General features: G+C 39.3%; 1 protein-coding gene across 1 annotated transcript in view; it reads left to right on the top strand.

The window, feature by feature from the left end:
* The first annotated feature begins 10499 nt into the window (after positions 1-10499).
* The window catches only part of LOC105937545 (gamma-aminobutyric acid (GABA) B receptor, 2), a 204806-nt gene continuing 198760 nt past the window's right edge, over positions 10500-16545 (top strand). The window contains exon 1 of the mRNA XM_036145868.1: positions 10500-11514. Within this exon, the coding sequence (XP_036001761.1) occupies positions 11200-11514 (315 nt within the window). The 5' untranslated portion in view covers positions 10500-11199. The remainder of the gene's footprint in view (positions 11515-16545) is intronic.

Here is a 16545-nt window from a genome sequence, read left to right as displayed (position 1 = left end):
GAGCATGGCCACAGGGGTGGCTGTCACCAGCTACCCCTGGTATCTGACAGCTTTAGTACCCCAACCAGTCAATCAGTTCACGTAGGCGTTTGAAGAGAGGTTTGCAATGTTGCCAAATTAGCACCATAGCTGAGCAGTTCTTGCAGCGTGGAGTCACAAATAGCAATGAGCTGTGCATGTGGAGAAACATGATTCATAATTCATAAAGATTTCATGAAGTTGTTTACTAAAAACTAGTTAAGCACCAAACTCAAACTCTTATTCTACATCAATAAACAAATATAAACTGCTTTAGAGACATAATCTTTTTTATGACCATTGTTTATAACTTTTAAGGATGTGGATTTGCACCTTCCCTCTTTCTGCTGCTGCTGCAACTAACAGCTAGCGTCAGAGACGGCTTCATTCCAAACCGAGCAGAGCTCGCACCCGAAAGCAAGTTGAGAAACGTGCTTGTTATAGAGTTTTGTGAGGATGAAAATAGAGCCTTTTTCAATGTATTTGCACAATGTGACACCAATACGAAGATAGGTTTATTTTGGACATGTTATTGTAAAATTCAACTCAAAGTTAGAACTGGCACCTAGTATTTTAAAAATAAACCTATATAATCCTGACATGCCAAGAGATTCTGAAAGTTGTATTCAATTGAATAACACCCCATCAATGTTAAGTTACATTTTAAATATAAGTTTATTAATAGAGGAAGCCCACTGATAAGAAAGTAGCATTTTATTTTTTATTAACTTTATTGTTAAGTCATCTGTATTGTGCATAAAACAGGACAGTTAATCTGTGCAATAACCTTACGTGCAATAACCTTACGTGCAATTAAATATTAATACCATGTTGAAATCAGGATGTATTTTTCTCCCTCACACTGATCTGATTCATTTAAGAATAGGCCAAGGTGGAGTCATAGTTTGATGCTTCACTTACGTTTATAAAAGACATACAATGTATATGCCTGTGAACTGATTACCCGTTTAAGTGCAGTAATATAACAAACTACACTTAATCAGGGTTACATTTAACTTAATCCTATTTTTTTTCACAAGGGGCATTTATATCATGGGCGGACACATGCATGTTTACTCTCTTTTTTAAATGACTTGAAAATTTGTGTCATAACATATTCCAGTGCTATTCTTGTTAATGATGTTTCAACAAACTGTTGTTGAAACATCAACAAAAGTTGTTCTCCTGCTTCTAAAGCTTAGCTTCATTATCACTAACTGTTGTAAAGCCCAGTTACCTGGGATTCAGCCATATTCTGGGAAACCGTCTTTCCTATACTATCTTGAGTGCCATAACCTGAGCACAGTGCAGAGGAGGTCACATTTCACAGACAACCAGGGAGCTGCAGCATCCAATACAGTCTCTCTTCCACCATGAACATCACTGTAACATTGGAAAAACACTCAGTTCGTTTAAGAACACAGGGGTGAGTCAGATTAACAAAGTATACATGGGATCGGGCCTAGACATCCCTAACAGCTACATTGTCAGTAACATCTGCAATAATTTCACTGCCTCATATTCAGTGGATGATGAATCTCTGCAGATATGATTGTCTTGGCCTTATATTTGTGATAAAAAAAGAATATTTCTTAAAGTCACTTAAAGAGCTGTGTACCCTAAGCCTAAAACTGTGCTTTACAGTACATAACATCTAATATAAAATAAAGACATTACACAGACTGTGATCCCCCCCCCCCACACACACACACAAATAACTATAGGGATGAGTAAAGTAAACACAGAGTATCTGTCTAAAGTCTAAACATATAGTTTGTGCATAATCATTGCACAATGTTTAATCTCTTGTTGTCATTGTGTAATATTTAAAATGTCAAAACTTCGATCAGTAGAATAAAGATACATTTATGAAGGTGATAGAAGTCCATCTGTAATGGTTGTGGAAAAAAAATACATTGATCTCTAATCTCATTCTTTACATCTGGATGAGAAGGATTTAATTGTAGGTAAACAACAGAAGTTACCCTTGTTTTACTTGTTAATATATAACACAAAATTTCAGGTTCTGAGCATCCCATCCAAACTCCCCTCTGTATCCCAAGAGGTACAGTTCTAGTTCACAGTATTTTGTTATGTATCCTGACCTCATAAAACATGCATTTTTCAGTGTTTCGTGGAGCACGCTCTGATAAAGAATCTGTCTTCAGCTTCTTGGTATGCATGGAATCTGCAGTACTGTGACTCCAGATTCACAAACCAATTATTCAAATCACCGCCACAGTAACTGGCAGGGTTGGCGTGTCGAGAACAAGGGATAGAAGCATCACAGGGATCCATAATAAAATGTTCCCTGCCAAGTTGTGGGTTTATTTGTCTGGGTCATGTGTGGAATGACTCAGAGCCAAGGTGCTGATCTGGGATGAGTGAAAACATATTCCATCCTTCATTTCTAAAAGCACAAAGTAAACCATTTTGATGCCGTTGCCGGTATTATGATACCAAATTAAACTAAGTCCATATTATTTATGAGCAGAACTCAACATTGTGTTCCAGAGCAGCTAAATAGTGAATTAGTCACATGGATGGATTAATTGACTAACCTTTCCTCCCTTTCCTCCACTCCCAATCTCAGAATTATTAATCAAAAAGTGGAGTGGCGCTATAAGGAACATAGTTACTGAATGAGTTTCCATGAAAGTGGCATTAAGTTGATTAATTATCTGTCAGACCCTTCATCTGCTCATTCTGTAAACAGCTCACGGAAAATGTGCCTGGATTTTCCTTTGATGAGCACAAACCATCTGAGCTATGAAATATGAAAAATCATTTTCAATTTGTCTTCCTCTGAATGACGCACATGGAAAATTCCTAGATTGTCTTGAGAACCGTTGTGAAAGATTCAGAAAAGTATCCACCTTTAGGTTATCTCATTCATTTGTGGAAAGGATCAACAGCTTCAGGCCATCATGTAAAACTGTATTGTAAATGTTTTCATACAGGGCTTTGCAAAAGCATTTTTCATGTTTTGTTGCCTCACATCCTGGAGTTAAAGTGGATTTTTTTAGCATATATATATATATATATATATATATATATATATATATATATATATATATATATATATATATATATATATATATATATATATATATTTTCACTTCACTGATTTAGCCTATGTTTTGCAGAAGGGTTCAAAACACTGAAATTACAAAATGAAATATAATAAAATGGGCAAAAGCACTGTACACTATGAGTAAAAAAACAAAAACTAACAATCCATGCCTTTTCTGAAAATTTTACAAGTACAGAAATCCGAAAAGTGTGATGTGCAGTTTGCCCTCTTTACTCTAATACCCTAAATGCTACAAAAGTCATCTAATTGACAAAACGGGGTCAAACCGCGTTGTTTTTAATCTGAGTATAAATCCAACTCTTCTGTGAAGGCTTCAGAGGTTTAGTGGAGACTGTAGTGAACAAACAGCATCATGGAGAGAACAAAACAGACTGTTTAAAACTCTGAATCCCAGAATGTACAGTATTAAGCCAGGAAGAGAGGGAGGGAGAAGTCTCAGCTGGAATCCCCGTGATGTCATAGAACCACAAAACTCTGGCAGCAGGATCTCACTGGCCGAGTAAGATGCTGCATTTTAAAAGGAACGTTGCTTCTGTAACAAAGGCGGTCTGCTATTGTAGTATCCAGTGACTGTAGCCCAACTGAGAATAAGAACAGCCACTGAATCAAAGAAGTGACAGTGACCCTGATGATGTTGACAAAGCTTTTTTTCCACCACCCTGAAAAAGATAGCATTAAAACTGCAGCCACGCACACTGCCCATGTGTGCCCAGTCAGAGCAGGTTGCCCCAGATGCCAAACCGAGAGCATCCGCCAGGTCTTTTCTGTTCTTTTGGCCCACCATGCAACTCACTGACCCTATCAGACTTACTCCTGTTCATCAGAAAGGTTCATGTAAGGTGTTAGGTTTGGACAGGTAAAGTTGGTTGAGGTTAAATTAATGTAAATATTGTTTATTTCATCTCGTTTCCCTTTGTTTGAGGTGCTTAACTGCTTGAGTGCTAAAAAGACAATGAGCCTGTTGCTACAAATTTCTTTAACAATTGATCACTGTTAAAGATCCACATTACAACATGAGCTTATTCCTTTTTATTTGTGTTTTCCTTTATCTTTTCTCACTAACATGCATAAAACATGTTTGCATACTCTTTATAAACTTGCTGAATTGTGTCTCCATTTTCCCTTATGCTAAAGGTAAAATATCTGTAAATGCTAAGAGGGTAGCCACCATTAGTTCTGTTGTTTACTTCGCAGCTCATTCTGCTCATGCGGTGATCAACCCTACCATGCCACCAGCACTGATGCACCCATTCAAATTTTCAATTCTTGGTACCCAAAGGTTCACGTGGAATTGGTATTCAGATCATTTCCTTAGTTGTTCACTGGCTCCCTAATTCACAATATGACATCATCACACGTGCCATCAGGTCAATATCTGTCATTATGATATTCCATTGTATTCACTGTTATGGCTTGTTGACATAACATTAATAATCAATTATCCAAAAGGTTATTGATCTCTAGCTCAGCAAATTATTTTTGAAACTTTAATTTGCTAAAATTATGTTTTATTTTTTCTTCTGCTTTGCGTTGTGAATTGTTTGTTTGATGACACACTGATCGATGTTCTTCATTGGTTGAAAAGTTAATTTGACCTCATTCCAACTACTCAAAACAATCCCTGGTATTCAAATTGAACAGGGATTTGTTTTTCCCACTGTTGAACATTTGACCTTTTTTACCGGAGCATGCCATATTATCGATAATTGTGCAATATTTACTGTGGCATTTATTTTTCACTATTATTTTTGTCGCTTCTGATAAAGCTCATCCTCTGCTACTTTAGAACTAACTTTAGATTATGTTTTATTTTTACTACTATAAACTGTGTGTAACTTCCTGCGTCTTTGCCACTGCCACTTTCCCCATTGTGGGACATTGTAGGACACTAAGGGGTTTCTTATGTTATCTCTACATCATTTTATTGGTCATTGGTTTCCTTTTTTTCTCCTTTTTTGTATTCTATTAATTGTACTGAATAACAGCAAACATGCTTAAATCAGGGGCAACCGGTCTTTCGTTCAATTCTTTCGGAAAACTTTTCAACACCTACCCAGGAGTCTTTGTCAATTCTGGTGGCTCACAATTGAGAAACTTGCAGTTGGTGCGCTGCTGTTTTTAAAGACATGGAGGCCCATCCTCCTAGGCAAATTCTAAGTCAGATGCAAATCAGTGACTGACCCGTCACCGTCCTGGATTTTTAGAAGCTATTGGTTGGTGTGAGTGGAGTACTTGGGCACCTGAATCCTGATGAGACTGCTGATGTAATCTCTTTGGAACGTGTTGGAGGACCAAGCTGTAAACGCTCTCCCTCTGTTTAATGATGCCGTTTCTCGTTTGAGCAAGATGGCTTTTTTTTTACCACTTTTTCACACAATCTGTTCTCCCTGTCCATCGATTTGTGATCAAAAGAGTGCTCTTTGTTCTTGAGGTACAAGTGGACTGTAGAATCTTGTCCTGAGCTGCTGGCCCTCCTGTGCTGTGTCATGTGTTTATGTAGCTGTTGTTTAGTCTCTCCAATGTAGGAGTCTGAGTGGTCCTTGCTGCATTGGACCGCATACACAACACCGCTCAGCTGTGGTTTGGGTGTTCTGTCTTTGGGATGAACTAGTTTTTGTCTGAGAATGTTATTAGGTTTGAAATTTACTGGGACGTTGTGTTTGGAAAAAAAAAATTCCTGCGTTTCTCAGAAACTCCTGACACACATGGAATGACAATGGTTTTGCATCTCACTGTTTTTTCCTCTGTGTTCGACGCAGTGTTGTTTCTTCTGCCAGCTTTAGTAGCTGATTTGACAAAAGCCCATTTAGGGTAACCAAGCTTGCAGTGATTTCTGCACGTGTCTGCCCAATAGCTCACAGATAACTCCTAATTCTTTTAATTTTTTATTGAATGTTACTAGTCTAGTTAAAGAGTTCATTGACTGAAGTTTTTTTAACTTGAATTGGAAGTATTCTGTTATTGAATGGTTGTATTTAGAGAGATGCTGTTAGTGTTTAATCAGTATAGGTGTAGTACTTGTTGTTTGAGAATTCTAGAGCACAAATTAACTCCACTTCATCTTTTATCATAACGCACCACACTAGGCAGGTATTCATAAAATAAGTGACAGACAGAGCTGTTTGGTTATTGTTTCCTTATCATACCTTTGTGCCAAGACATGTTAATGTTGATCAAAATTATTAACTTTGTTAATGTTTTCTTTTGGTATTTATCAGTAGTTATTCATACTAAACCTACTCTTTGGGACGAATAGCTATCAAATTAACTACTAACTATTAACTAATAAAACCTTCCCAGAACACATTGTCAAACATGGTGGTTTGCAGGTATGTGCTCTGGGAATCCCCCTCCTCCCCTAAAAAGGGAATGATAGATTCAAATTAAATGGACAGGTACTCTGTTGACAGAGTTATAGTTTAAGCTATATACATATACATCACAATCCTGAAAATAGTAGGGTGAAAACTGTTAGAGATTGTAAAAGACTTTGCAGCAGGTTAAGAACCCTACATATATACTTTGTAGATGTTCTCTACTAACTTCTACAGCCCTCCATACTATAAGGATGACAGATTTCACAGCGTCAGATGCATTCATAGCATCCACAAGATGTTGCATTTAATTGCCACATGCTGTTGTCATGGGTCATAAAAATTTAATCTGATTGCTCAAGTGCCAACATCTGAATAATTATTTCACCGTGTGCCCTTCATCGTACGTGAGTATGTTCTAATTAGTGTTGAGGCATTGACTTGACACCTCGTTTAGGGAGGAAGTGTGGATTGCATAAAAGATAACAGAGTGATAAAGGACTCTTAATCTGACTTTAAATGGACATTTTCATTTTGGAATCTGCAACAATCATGACCTAACACATGGTGTTTCGGCATCAGAAGAAATGCTAGTGGAGGCGTTACTATTGATTTTAGCTTGTATGCCTGTTATATGAATAATTAAAGACATTAACCGATAATAGCTATACCTTATTTACTTTTTATTTTAAAGATTGAACCTATTGTTGGATGTAAATTATGTGCTGTTTGTGATTAATAGGCCTCATTCAGAGCTGTGTTGGTGATCTGAGCAGGGAAGGCTGCTATCTTGTGTAAAACAAACAGATGGGATGTCAGCTCAACCTACGTCTTCATCTGGACTTCTCAGAGTTGAAAGGAACAACCACAGAGAGGAGGAAAATTGAGTTGCATAGTGACTATTGTGTGATTGAACATGTGACTATAATCCGATTTTTCTATAATTTTGCATTTTCTTACCTATATTTAGTCTCTCTAGCCTTGAGTTGGTACAGACCCTCTCTTCTCTTAATCTTTTATTAGTTACAGCATGCATGCAATAAGGACTTGACACATGCAACCTTTGTTCAAAACATAAAGGAAGGAATCAATCTCAGATTACATGCCTTTTTCAACACAGAATGAAAAAATATTTTATATAAAGAGACAATAAGAAAGGAGGTTATCTGAGAATGTTGCCTGCTGCAAAGGTTGCAAGGCCTCATGCTATTAGAACTGTGCTTTTTAAACAAATGTGAGGGTTAGCTTCATTTTAGTAACAAAATGGCTTTGTTCCTTATTACAGATATACGTCACATCTATGTCTGTATTTCCATCAGTGCATGACATATAATTCCTTATTTCATAAAGGATGTACAAAGTATAGTATGGAAAATAAAGGTAAAAGCTATTGTGCACATACCAGCAGCAGTTGGAACATGGTAGCAGAGCTACAGCGATAGAAAATCATGGATAGCTTAGCACCATGAGATCCAAAAGTTCAACTTCCAAGTTGCGTGAAGAGGGTCAATGATCTGATGAGGTGAAAACTTCAGCCAAACTTGGAACAAACTTCAATGACAGACCAACAGTGTTTCGGTTTGTGGCCTTCATCGGGGTCATTGAGTTTAGCACCATGCACAGCTGGGGTGAGTGGAAGCATGTACATGGTACCAAAACGGTAACATGTTTTTGAAGGGCTTAGCAATTTTATAACCATACTTTAGTTGATGGTAACGAGTTGGGAGGAGTAAAAAAAAATTCACTTTAACCTCTTCAGTGATACCTTCATAGTGTTTGAACTGTTGGATCTCAGGGGGTAAAACATATAATTAATACCAGTACAATCTGCATTGTACTTCAATGTGTAGTAGAAAATAAGTATAGTCACATTAGAAAACCTTATTTGTTTTTTACCTCTTGAAATTGATACAATCACATATTACTCAGCATTTGCCCTGATTAAAGCACAGGCATTTAGTTTGATTGAATTGAATTGAATGTCCCGAGTCTAGTCAGAGCCCAGCTCTTGAGCTTATGGAGATTCTAATAGGTGACTTGAAACGTGGTGTACATGTAGCAGAAAACCCTCAAATATCTCACAGCTGAAACTGAGGAGTGGGGAAAACGTTTGTCAGACTGATGACAGAGACTGGTGGATCGCTACAAGAAACAGGGGTTAACACTAGCTGTTTTTTTCTCACTTATGAAATTTTGTTTTTGTTTCCATATTTTTTTATAAATAATAAACATGCAATTTTGTTGTTTGCTCCAAAGAAATCACTTTTATAGGCAAGCTAAGAACACTAGAATACAAATTAATGTGTAAACATTTCTTAGTGTAAAGAACTGAATGTTTGATGAGAGGTTCTAAGACTGTGTATCTATGTAAAACAAATCATTTTAACAATGTCTTTTCACAAAAATGGAAATGTATCAAACAAATCTACTCAATAAATACCATTAGTTATTTAAAAATAATTATACCTGCAATTCACTGATTTAATTTGAAGTTAAATAAAACACAGAAAAGTATTTTGAAGGCTGTCCAAAAAGCTTGCAGAAAAAATCTGTTTGTGTAAGGCCATAATAGTAATGTGTGTGCAATCATGGGTTGTCTGGGCTGGGATGTGGGGTTAGGGCTGGAGTATGGACCGGGTAGGCCAGGCTGGGGGGACTTTTGGGTTTGGATGGTGCCCCCAGCACCCATCAACCCAGAGTATACCCCTCTGGGTTGCTGGCACCTGGACCTGGGAGTACAGGATGTTTTGAGGTTAGTGCAAGTGTGTTTACAGAAATCCCTATAGTTAGCTTTAGCTGTCAATTTATACATCTCGTATTAAATAATACTACGTATTCTTCAGTGATGGTATCAACACGTTTGTTTGATGGTATCTGTAATATTTTATTGGTTGGTTTTGCTGTTCTTTTTATTTCTCTTTCTGCAGATGTAGAAGCAGACTCCGAGCATATTATCTTATTCTCTTCTTTTCCTCTCTGTTTTTGTCCCCTTCTCTACCTATTAGCATTTTTCTCATCCTTTTTTCTTCCTTCTTTTTTTCTTCTACTTTCCCATTTTTGTGTCCATTGAACAAAGTCCCAGAATAAAATCTAATAAAGCTTTTTGCATGTATAAATCAAGTGGAGCACTATGACGGAAGTAGTAAAGCTCCAGGTGTGAAAGTAAATCTGTTGGGCTCTCTTTGGCATCAAGAGAGCAATTCTTAATGCTGCACTACCAGACAGGACACGTTAAAAAATTAAATTAAATAAAAAAAAATGTGTGGCACTGCCATGGGGAGATGCAGGTAAAAGCGAGCTTGCAGAGATAGCGTGTTTCTGCAGAAGTACAGCAATAGAATACCATATGGATAGTTCAGCACCATGGACAGAGCTACTGTCTGTACAGTACACTGTCTATGGTTCTGAAACGTTAATACATGGTTTATTAAGCGTCTCCTGAATATTTAGTCTTTTGGAGATAGGTAGATATTAGACAACACAAAACTATCACTTTAACGTGTTTTAGGAAACACCAGTATTGTCTTAATCTAGTTTTAGTATGTTTAGGTGATTTTCAAGCTTTTAGTATACTTTAATAATTGATCCGATTTTCCTCAGATACAAAAATATCCAACATCTTAAAATACATGAAGTATAATGATGTGTTTTTTACTGACAATAAAAGTCTTCTAGAATCGAATATATCTAGTAAGCTTTTTTTTTTCCACCAGGGTAGCTACTCTTTATAACAGTGAAAAAAAAATCTCGGCAGGTGTTACAGAGCTGCAGAGGGAATCAAATCCCAGCTGCCTGTGCATGGGAAAAATCTCATACCGAGGATCAGCATTTCTAATGAACTAAAAATATAGCTTGTTCCTTTTATGTGACTATATGACATCCCGATCACATGTATAAAGCTTCATATACATTTACCCAACCTGCTCTGTGCTTTTTAAACCGCTGTCTGTCTGCTTTAACATAAAAGCACAGTAAATCTCCCTCTGGCTGTCAAGCCGTTGAGTCTGCCCCGCATAAAGCCTATGCAGCCTTTTCCACCATCTCTCCCCCCCTCCTTTCCTCGTTTCCTCTCCTCCTCCACATTCAGTGCTCCCTCTTGCGCGCACGGCGAGCAGCAGCGGCAGCAGCGCTTCTCTGACGCACTATCGGAGATGAGCATCCCAGTCCCGCAGGCTGTCAGGACAGACTCTCCCGACCTCCCTCTTTTTCGGAATTGTGCCATCAACCTTTCAACTTCAGCTCCGTTCGTCCGTTTTTTGTCGCATTACTGGTTTACCTCGAATAATTACACAGTTTTTTCCACACTGACTCTGCGTTTGGCAGCGATGCACACATTTGACATCTCTTGGCTGGGAATTTACTCCGGAGGAAAGAACTGTCAGGAAGTGTAATAGATTTCCATCTACATCTATGGGGTTGTTTTTTTCTCTCCCCGTGTTTCTCGGGCATCGTTCTGAACATCTTGTGACAAGTGCTGCAGATTAAAGCTGAGGAACTGTGTTAAATTTCAGGAAATCGTTTAGATGACGGACACCGACAGGCTGTAAATCTCCCTCTGCGACGCGACTCCGAGCCCTTGGAATATTCTTACTGGATTGTTTGCGGAAAGCTGAAGTATCTCTGTTTGCCCACACTGCAGGGTGGCTGCTGTGGTTGTTCTGCTTTGAATTCGAGATTTTCATTCAGAGGCGGGCATCTGAGCATCCCGAATTTGCGATGCCCGGACAGTGAGGTCCACGGTGGGATTTCATTTTGGTCACCCCGCACGGCAGCATGGCCCCAGTCCGGAGGGACTGCAGCGGCTGGGAGATGTTCCTCCCAACGGGATGCCTGTTCCTCTCCGCGTTGCTGTTTCACCCCGGCGTGGCAAAGGTGTGCAACGACCGCACCAAACACGGACAGGATAACAGCTGGTTCACCAGGGAAGGGGAAAAGTTACCCATAATGGTGCTGATGCCGATGAACGAGTCGGCCCAGATGAGCGGCATCAGCCGGGGGATCGAACCAGCGGTTCAGCTGGCCATCCAGCACATACGAGAGTCCAGGAAATACCCGTTTACGCTCATCACCAAAATCTATGACACTGAGGTAAACACGCGTGTGTGTGTGTGTGTGTGCGTGCGTGCGCGCGTGTCGCCCGAATGTGTGCCCATGCGTTTGTGAGCGCACACCCCTGCAGCGCTCTGCTCTAGGTGTCCAAAGGAGGGGATACGCTGCTTCTCGTTGTGTTTGGTGTCTGTGCATCCTTGGTTTTGGTGACTGTGCTCCCATTGCACCAACGCGACTGACAGCACGGGATAGGGTTATTATGCCGTCGCTGATGTTGATGTCACCATCAGCCACTGCATCATCCCGCCACACTCAAGTCATACGCTCTCGTGTAAACATTTCTTTACAGTTGCCACAATCTTAGGATGCCATTCACCGAACTGGCTTTCATTCAAACGCTGCACTCATTTTTTGTTTTTTATTTTGCAAGCGTCACAAAATTTATGCGCTGCTTTTTCAGTCACGAATCAGTGCATCTTCGTGGAGATTAAAGAGCCACTTCTTATCACGCCTGAAGATGGCGGTAATTGGATGCACGATGTCTCCCCCTTTCAACGGAGTCATATCTCGCTGCATTTAAGCACCGCACAGTGGCGGTTCTGGCCTGAAAGCCACCGTGGGCCAGCCCCCACTATCTCGGATGAATTCAGATATATTGGGTTGGTTTTTGTAGTTACCTCTTCGGAGCTCAGTTTTGGCATCAGGTTTACAATTAAACTAAACGTGTCATAGGTTTCTGAATTTGGCAGTGTGTCAAAAAATAAGCTTCTATTATGTTTTAGCTATTGTAGTTGATACAAAATGGAATCAATTGTAATCCATATTTGTCATTCATTGTAGATGGACCATCTACAGGGGTAGATTGTAGATGGTCTCTCATTTAGTGTGTTTGTTTCTCTAAATTACTTTTAAGCTCCTTCCAACAATTCCTCGCTACTTTTTTTTTTGTTCTCCACTGTTTTTTTTTCAGTTTTCCATCACCATTGTTACACTTTATGCCTTTATCTCAATGTTTCTACCCAAAATTACATTCTATTTACGCAGCTTAAAAATGCATCAAAAGAATACTATACAAGTTTCAATATGTATCAGAAATTAATAAGATAACACTATTTAATGACCCAATTGAGGCAATTAATAAATTAGTCGCCCACTACATCTACTTAAAAAGTTTCCCCTGACAGATATCATCTCCTCTGTTGCATTTGATTTTGTTCATTTCTACCATTTAGTCTGAATCTATGTCCAGATGTCAGGAATACATTTCATGTTTGTTTTTATCCCAAAATACTTGAAACATTCTGTGGCAGATTGCCACTTTGCATATGGTAATTTGGGAAAACCAAAATTTTAAAGGAAACTATGTTTGATTAGATGCATCATTACACCATTTTAATTGTCTACTGACTTTATAATCATATATATAAATCCACCAGAACCACATGCCTCTTATTTTACCTGCAGATTTTAGCCTTCAGGTTCAAACCTGAACACATTCTGTACATTTATGTTGTTTTTGTAAAGCTGTGCTTATTCCGAATTTGCCCAATTCTCATTTGTCTTTTGGAGCCAAAAGATATAAGAACAGCATTTAACATGTTTTTTCTGCTAGCCATATTTATATTTAGAGTAAAAAAAAGGCAAGCTTTGACTGTAAGAGAGCAGTTGCGGTTAGATAGGGTTTCACTAAATTAGGCAGTTATTGAAAACTGAAAAGTATACAAAGAAACTTTACTGTACCCTGTACAGTCCACTTTATCCACTGAAAACCTGAATGAGCCAGCATGTAGCGTTGTGGCGTAGAAAACACAGTTTCTTTTCAGATGCCTATTTACATACCTCTGGTTCCCTTGACCTTATATTAAATATGTCAGTGATACTCTGAGTAACAGAGTCCACACTGAAGAGTTTTGCTTTAATTACAACCTGGTAGTGTGATGTGGTCACAGATGGAAAAAGAAAATAAGACTATCGAGTTTCCGACCTACGAGTCACCATTGAGGGCTGATCAAGATGAAAGTCAGGGAACCCATCAGCTTCACTTTCCTTCTTTATACCCAAGAGTCATTCTCAGTAACTTTAGGTGATCTGTAATCTCTTCAGACCACATTATAAGACTGGGACTACTTTCAGTTTATACTAACTCAACACAACTCCCCTTAGGCAAGGTGATGAGAAACTGACCAGGTAAGCTAACTGAAGTATTGTCTTAGGTTTGCATAAGATGACATATCAAACATAGATATAACCAGCTCCATCAATAAGTTTGAAGAGGCAGTTTTTGCTTTCTCTGGCAAACAGGCCTTCGAGTTTGTATGTGCACAGGTGTGTTTGTGTGACACAGACAGGCAAAGCTCTGCTGACCGGGGTAAGCCCTCTGAGGCGACATGCTCAGAAACCAAGGGATTAATATGCAGCTATGTGAGTTATGATTTTCCTCCTCCAATCCCCCAGAGAGAAAGTTGAGCTGGATGCAAGAGGTCAGTGGGCCATCCTCAGATCCGCTTGCTGGCAATGCCAGACTTCCAATCCTGCCAATCAGTGGTAACTCGTAAGACTGTACTCCTATTTGATGAAGTTACATGGAAAGGATGGACACTCTTGCGTGGGAATGATACATTTGCAGTGTTGTTAAATTTGTTTAGACGGCTGTTCAGCGTCAGAGCTCTGATCATGTTTTTCGAACAACTTCAAAGTAAATATATTAATTATTACTGAAACCATTAACCTTTCGGCAAAACTCTTTAGTGGAAGATCGTTTGAACATGCAGTTGTTACTTCACTATAGATCATGTCCTGGAGAACATTTGCCTACTGTCAAGATAATTTACAACCATGGTAAACATTCATTAGAGGCTACTGAGTACTACAAATGTAAATTTGCAGCACTTACAATAATGAGGTTATCAAGTAAAAAAAAATGAAGAAACAGAGCTTAAAGGTAGGAGAGGGAATTTCCTTGGCACAGGTGGAATGCGATACAATGTCTTTTATTATTGATGATGCCGCTGACATGTTCCCACTGTCTAAAGCTCATGCTGTTATTGATTTGCCATCCACATTTTCAATGTACATTTACTTCTTAATAATCTTTAGCCTTGCACATGATTAAATATCCTGAGCACGCTTGCTTACACACACGTACATACTGTAGTTTTCTGCATACCACATGCTTATGTCAGAAAACAATACATGCATGAGTGCATTTGTTGCTGCTAGCAGCAGACCAAGTGTGTGCCCATGTGATGTTTGTACATGTATGAGTGTCTATGGTGCGGGCACTGGGATTTAGCTTGGCAGATGTAAGTAATCAGTCCCTGAGCAGAGGCTTTTTATCCCTTTATCCCCTGTCAGTGGAGCCATCGGTAGACTGAGCAGGCCCGGTCCATTTCCCCTGGTGGTGTGGAACTGGGTGGTGGTGCTGGTGATGCTGATGGGGAGGCGCTCTGGGGTTGTTCAGTGGTGGAAGGCCTGAGAGCAGAGGTTAGTTAGTTAGTTAGAGCTGGGAGGAGGCTGAAAGTACTGTAGAGGAAAATGGGCTGCAGATATTGGAGATAGGGTGAAACGCCTGCGATCATTCCTCAGATGTTTCAGTAATTTAGGCATTTTAGACTCAAGGCACAGTCGACAACGCATCTTTGGTTTTAAACCAGTGTTTTGAGGTAGAAAAGAAGCAAGAAGGATTATACCAACTGAGAGGCTTAACAGTGAGGCACATGTTGGTCCTCTGTTGCAACTCTAGATGTGAGCTTGGGTTTTAGTGTAACTAAGGACTGATTCTGAAGCTCTGTGGGCTTAGAGGATCAAAGCGTCAGGAGGGACGGGAAGCACCGGAAGAAGATGTGAGAGAGACTTGGTGTTGAGCGTGTGCTAGGTTAGTTCACCAGCTTATGAAATGGAGGATATGTCTTTGATATCGCTCTGTCAGTCCAGGAAAAAAAATCAACTTATGAGGAAATAGATTGTGCCTCGCAAAATAAATCATATCCTTTTCACATGTTGTTGCTTTACAACTGCAAAGATCGTTGGGTTTTTTGGGGAAGTGGTAGGAAGGTAGCTTGGAAATGAAGAATGGTTTTCATACATTCTTTTACAATTTAAAATCTGAAAAGCGTGCCACGCAAATGTATTCAGTTGACTTCACTCTGACTACCCTAAATACAATCCAGTGGAACCAGTTGCTTTCAGAAAACGTGTTCTAACTGTATGTGATTTAATCAGGCATTAGATGTTCGTCACTACACAGAGAGCATCACAAAAACAAGGCTACATGGCAGAAAGGTCAGATATGAAGTTGTGGAGAAGTTTAAAGCAAGTTATAAAACGATTTCACATGCTTCACACATTTTTAGAGCACTGGTCAGTCCAAACTTTTTGAAAATTAAAGGCGTATGGCACAACCGGGAACTTTCCAAGACATGTCCGTCCACCTAAAACAGATGGACCCACCAAGAAGAGCATTCACGAGAGAAGAAATCAAAATGGTAACTCTGCAGGAGCTGCAGAGGATCACAGCTTAGGTGAGAGAATGTGTCTACAGAACAACTATTAATCATGCAAATCACAAATCTGTCCTCACAGGAGAGCGGCAAGAAAAAAAGCAGCAAGAGAAAAATACATTTTAGTAGAATTTGCCTTGCCTAGTAGAAGGTGCTCTTGTCAGATGAGAACAAAATTTTTATGCGCAGTTCAGGTCAACTAAGAATCTATGCAAAGACTCAAAAATAGCTTTTCACAGATCCTCCCCATCCAATCTGATTGTTCCTGGAGTATTTTGCAAAGAAGCACGAGCCGACATTTCAGTCTCCAGCTGTTCAAATCTAGTATTGACGCACTCCCCGCAGCTTGCAGCTTTAACTGCAGCAAAATGCCGCTTTACAACAAATTATAACAGATTGGCTGAATACAAAAGAATATCACAGTGCAGATTTTTAGTTGTAAAATATCATTCAAAACCATGTATGGTTTCCCTTCGAATTCACAACTAAGCACTTCTTGTCAGGATCCCCAGGGGTTTGATTACTTAGTTTTAGTTTCTTGGGGATCCTGCAGTTTTGTTTGTGTTTTCTC

The sequence above is a fragment of the Fundulus heteroclitus genome, chromosome 13, assembly GCF_011125445.2.
Source record: "Fundulus heteroclitus isolate FHET01 chromosome 13, MU-UCD_Fhet_4.1, whole genome shotgun sequence".
Lineage (NCBI taxonomy): Eukaryota > Metazoa > Chordata > Actinopteri > Cyprinodontiformes > Fundulidae > Fundulus > Fundulus heteroclitus.
The sequence above is the reverse complement of the archived record's forward strand: the minus strand, read 5'-3'. Positions and strand labels throughout refer to the sequence as shown.